This window comes from Henckelia pumila, chromosome 4 (genome assembly GCF_033568475.1).
Source record: "Henckelia pumila isolate YLH828 chromosome 4, ASM3356847v2, whole genome shotgun sequence".
NCBI classification, from domain to species: Eukaryota; Viridiplantae; Streptophyta; class Magnoliopsida; order Lamiales; family Gesneriaceae; genus Henckelia; species Henckelia pumila.
In genome coordinates, this window is record NC_133123.1 from 42800300 (window position 1) to 42805834 (window position 5535).

A 5535-nucleotide genomic window follows, 5' to 3' on the forward strand; every position below is an offset into this window, starting at 1 on the left:
TGGAATACATATTACAACAAGTTTGCTTGTTTAAGAGTAATACAACTTGAGATGCAACGTGTTCCAAGGCCGCTTCAGGGTCTTACCTTGACTTTCTTCCAAGTACCAAGCCCCTCTCCCCACCTTCCGAGTAATCTTGTAAGGACCTTCCCACTTTGCTTCTAACTTCTTCACATCCCCTGTAGGGTTAACCTTTTTTAATACGAGATCTCCTATCTGGAAGTATCGAGGCTTGACTCCCCTGTTGAAAGCTTTCATCACCCTTCCCCTATAAGCCTCCATCCTTACAGCTGCCCTTTCCCGCTTCTCCTCTATCAAGTCCAACTCCTGTGCTCGGCTACTGGTTCCTTCCCCTTGATAAGCTTGTATTCGGGGAGAAGATTGCCCAATCTCTACTGGTAACACTGCTTCGGACCCATACACCAAGCCGAAAGGTGTTTCTCCTGTAGCTGTTTTCGGCGTAGTACGATAAGCCCACAACACCCCTGCAATTTCCTCCACCCAATTTTTACCCATGCCATAGAGTCTGGCCTGCAAAGACCGTACGTCTGTCCATTACTCTGAGGATAAGCCACCGAGGTAAAGGCCTGCTGTATCTTCATCTCAGCACACCAATCCTTCATCTTCCGTCCCTGAAACTGCCTTCCATTATCATAAACTAATTTCCGAGGAACACCAAACCGGCAAACAATATTTTTCCATATGAAGTTTAACACAACTTCTTCTGTAATTCTTGCAAGGGGCTCCGCCTCTACCCACTTAGAGAAGTAATCTACCGCAACTAGAAGGAACTTCTTCTGTTTGGACCCTAGAGGAAAAGGTCCCACAATATCCAAGCCCCACTGGTCAAATGGGCAGGATGCCCAAACTGCCTGCAACTCCGATGCCGGCTTATGAGAAAAATTTCCAAATCTTTGACATCCTTCGCAAACATTGACTACTTGACGGGCATCCTTCTGTAGAGTAGGCCACCAATACACGGCTAATAGAGTACGCCGGGCTAGGCTCCACATTCCTCCGTGATTCCCACAACATCCTTCATGTATTTCTTGGAGCACATACTTCACCTCTTTCTCCTCCAGGCATCTTAGTAGTGGGCCCTGAAAGGATCTCCGATACAGACTCCCATTTAAAAGGGTAAAACGGGGTATCTGCCTTCTGACCTTTTGGGCTACTGCCCCATCTGAGGGAAGAGTCCCTGTCTATAAATAGTTAATGAGAGGGGTCATCCAAGATTCCCCCTTTCCCTCCTGCTCTTCCTCCTCTATTTCCAACACCGACCCCACTTGTTGTATCACTTCCCGGCTGTTACCACAACTCCAAGAAGTAGCCATTTTGGCCAACGCATCTGCCTCAGTATCATGTTCCCGGGGAATCTGCTCTATGTTCCAACTGGAGAAATAACTTCCCTGCTTCTTGACCAGTTCCATGTACTCTCGCAACCTTTCTTCCTTAACACTGAACACTCCCTGTAATTGCTGCACTACCAGCTGAGAATCGGAATAAATAATTACATTCTCCGCTCCCGCTTCTCGAGCCAACTTTAAACCCGTCGCGACTGCCTCGTACTCTGCCTCATTGTTGGACTTGAAAGTGTGCAACCTCATGGCTATCCGGGTTTTCTCCTGCGTAGGAGAGATCAGAACCACACCCACCCCACTCCCTTCCGAGCTGCTAGCCCCGTCCACAAACACCCTCCATACTTCTTCCTGGCCGAAAGTAAGAATCTCTGTCAAGAAATCGGACAGAGCCTGCGCCTTGATAGCAACCCGGGGTTGATATTCGATGTCATACTCCCCTAGCTCCACCGCCCATTTGACCAGTCTACCCGAAGTATCTGGATGATTCATCACCCGGCCCAGCAAACTATTAGTTAAGACCGTGATTGGGTGAGACAGGAAGTACGGTCTAAGCTTCCGGGCTGTAAGGATGAGCGCAAGAGCCATCTTTTCTATATTACCATACCTAGTTTCTGGTCCTTTCAAGGCATGACTTACATAATAGACAGGTTTCTGGTCCCTGGCTTCCTCTCTTATCAGCACGGAACTCACAGCATGCTCGGTTGTAAAGAGATATACCCACAACCTTTCTTCGGGCTTTGGTTTGACCAGAACCGGCAGATTAGCCAGATGCTCCTTCAACTCCTGAAAAGCTTTCTCGCATTCTTGAGTCCATCCAAATTTTTGGGCCTTCCTCAACACCTGGAAGAAGGGATAACTCCTATGAACCGAGCGGGCGATGAATCGGGACAGGGCGGTGATTCTCCCTGTCAACCGCTGCACTTCCCTGATAGAGGTTGGTGAGGGCATTTCTTTCAATATTTTCAACTTTTCGGGATTTACCTCTATCCCTCTTTCCGTTACCACAAAACCCAAAAACTTCCCACTCTTGACTCCGAAAACACACTTGGCCGGGTTAAGCTTTACCCCGTACTTCCGAAGAGTGTTGAAGGTTTCTTCTAAGTCGGGAATGAAATCCCGCCCAGTTCGGGACTTTACCAGGATGTCATCTACATATACCTCCATATTCCGGCCGAGCTGGCCTTGAAAGACCTTGTCCATCATCCTTTGATAAGTAGCCCCTGCATTTTTTAACCCGAACGGCATAACCACATAACAAAAAGTCCCTCCGAAAGTGATAAAACTAACCTTGTCTTGATCCTCCTGTGCCAGGGGGATTTGGTGGTATCCCTGGTATGCGTCCATAAAGCTGAGCAACTCAAAGCCTGATGTGGAGTCCACCAGCTGATCAACCCGAGGGAGGGGGTAACAATCTTTAGGGCAAGCTTCATTCAGGTTTCGAAAATCAATGCACATCCTCCATTTCCCGGTGTCTTTGGGTACCAGTACCACATTAGACAGCCAAGTAGGAAACTGTACCTCCCGGATATGTCCTGCCTCCTTTAACTCCCGAACCTAGTCAGCGATGACTTTGTCCTTCTCCGCCCCAAAATGCCGCTTATTTTGTTTGATAACCCGAGCTCCCGGGAGGATATTTAGTTTGTGTTCGGCCACTTGAGATGGGATTCCAGTTAGCTCCTGTGAAGACCAGGCGAATACATCTGTATTCTTGGCCAGGCACGCTTTCACCTGATCCATAAGGCCGACCTCCAAATCCCTTGCTATCTTGACAATTTTCCCGGTTGTTCTGGGAATAACTGCACTACCTCATGTTCCTCCTTAACTTCTCCTACTGTGCACACTTCCTTTTTGCAAGGATCACCTCTTCCTTGTTCACCCCGGGCCTTCTTGTTGTCCACTCGTACAGTATCAGCATAACACCTTTGAGAAGAGGGTTGGTCTCCTTTTACTTCTCCTATCTAGTTTCCCACCGGAAATTTAATCTTTTGATGATATGCAGAGGCCACAGCCATGAAGGCGTTCAAAGCTGGTCTCCCTAAGATGACATTATAGGAAGATGGAGCTTCTACTATTGAAAAGAGATTCATGATAGTTCTTCTCAATTCACCGGCTCCCAGGGTAATGGGCAACCATGCCTCTCCCCAAGGCTATACTATGTGCCCTGCGAACCCGTAGAGAGAGGTTTTCACTAAATTGACCTCACATCCCAGCAGGTCCATTTGTTCAAAAGCTTCTTGGAAAATGACATTTACCGAGCTTCCGAAATCAATAAAAACCCGCCTTATGTCATAGTTGGCCACCCTGGCTTGGATGAGCAAAGCATCATTATGAGGGGTGATCACGTCCTTTAAATCCTCTGGCCCGAAGGAAATGACCGGGCAAGAGGTTACTTTCCGGGCCTCCAACCCCAATACTTCTCTCTTACTCCAAGATTTTCGGGCCCTATTCGAATCCCCATCAGTGGATCCCCCTGATATCATGTTGATGACTCCTCGGGAGGGTCCGTATCGTGCCCTATCATCCAGTCGCTGAGGTGGAACCTCCCGGGCTTTTTCTGAGACAGCCTCATTAGGCCTGTGTGTCGCAAATCCTGGTGCCCGATAAGGCCCTTGCTGTCTTTTATCCATCCGCCTTTCCTCTCCTGACATCGGCCTTTTTGCCTCCGGGGCGCGTCTTCTGTACTCGCTGGTATCATGAGTATTGACCTCGTGGATGGAGCAATATTTTCCCGCTCCTTTCTGGGAGGTCTGCCGAACTTCCTCCTCGCACACATGGACCCCTCGATCTCTAGTTACTTTCGGCGGGGCATGAGCCATCAACCTCCCCAGATAATCATTTTTCCCTCCTCCCGAGTTATTCCTATTTCCTCTTTCTCTGTTTCCCTCTCGCTTATCTTTATCCCTCTTTTGCTTCTGGGCTTCTTCCATGTTAATGTACTTTTCAGCCCGGGCTAAGAGGTCCTCAAAGTTTCGAGGAGTTTTCTTTACCAGCGACCGGAAGAATTCTCCCTCCTTGAGACCTTGAGTAAAGGCTGTGATCCGGGTTTCAGGTGCGCACGCTGGAATCTCTAAAGTTATTTTGTTGAACTTCTTGATATATGCCCTTAGAGATTCCTCTCCGACCTGCTTCACCTCAAAAAAATTGAGGGTAGTCTTTCGGTACCGTTTACTGCTGTTGAAATGCTGCAGAAAGATTTCCCGAAACTTCTTAAAGACATCAATGCTTCCGTCCTCCAAGTTTTCAAACCACCTTTGGGCAGAATCTTCTAATGTGGTTAAGAAAACTTTACACTTGATTTGATCATTATAACAATGTAACATGGCTACATTTTCGAACCGGGCCATGTGCTCTTCTGGATCACCACTACCATCGTATCCTTTGATCTTCGCTGATTTGAATTGTACTGGCAAGGGCTCTTTAATAATCTCCGGCGAGAAAGGGCATCCCGAGCTTTTGACTCGCGAAGATTCCCGCGAGTCAGTGTTTTCTAACTTTAAAATTTTCTGCTTCCGCAGTTCCAATTCTCCCACCATGGTGACATGGGCAGACTCAGCGTGTGATTTCTGCCTCCTGTTCCGCCTGTATCCTCTCTCGTCCTCCTCTTCTCTTCTCCTTCTCTTTTCCTTCTTCCCGCACCTTATCTACTGTTTTCTCCTGCTCCTTCCCTGGTTCCTCCTGGTTTTTCTCCTGCTCCTTCTCCTGCTGTTTCTCCGGATCACCTTCCCTCTTCTCCTGTTGTAGAGCTAAGATCCTTTGTAACGCTGCCTCTACCATGGCGTTCACTTGTTCCTGCAGATTTGCCATTGCTCGCTGGGAGCTTTCCGGATCCTCAATAATCGTCATATCTACGTCTTAAATCTCAATTTCCCACAGACGGCGCCAATGATGCGAACATCATAAAATGAATATCCAGACGTGGTTTCTTTCTTGAGTTGTTGTTTTTGTTTTTTCCTTACTTCTATTTTTTTTCTCATACCTGTTTGTAGTAAGGGGCCTCCCTTTTATACGCATTGACCCGACCTCTTTCATGATTGCCCAGCATGGCCCAACTGACAACTGCTTTTATGATGGGATAGTTGTCACGTAGGATTGACCCCCCCGCAATACTAGGAAGAACTCATACCGAGCTCATACTGTTACACCATGTTGCCTAATGATTTGATTTGCAGTAAGA

At 47.7% G+C, this 5535-nt stretch overlaps 1 protein-coding gene across 1 annotated transcript; it reads right to left on the reverse strand.

The window, feature by feature from the left end:
• Window positions 1-3508: 3508 nt before the first annotated feature.
• LOC140860938 (uncharacterized) lies at window positions 3509-4894 on the reverse strand. The gene has a single exon (XM_073263936.1). It carries the CDS (start codon window positions 4892-4894, stop codon window positions 3509-3511), a length of 1386 nt encoding a protein of 461 aa, XP_073120037.1.
• Between the last annotated feature and the right edge of the window lie 641 nt (window positions 4895-5535).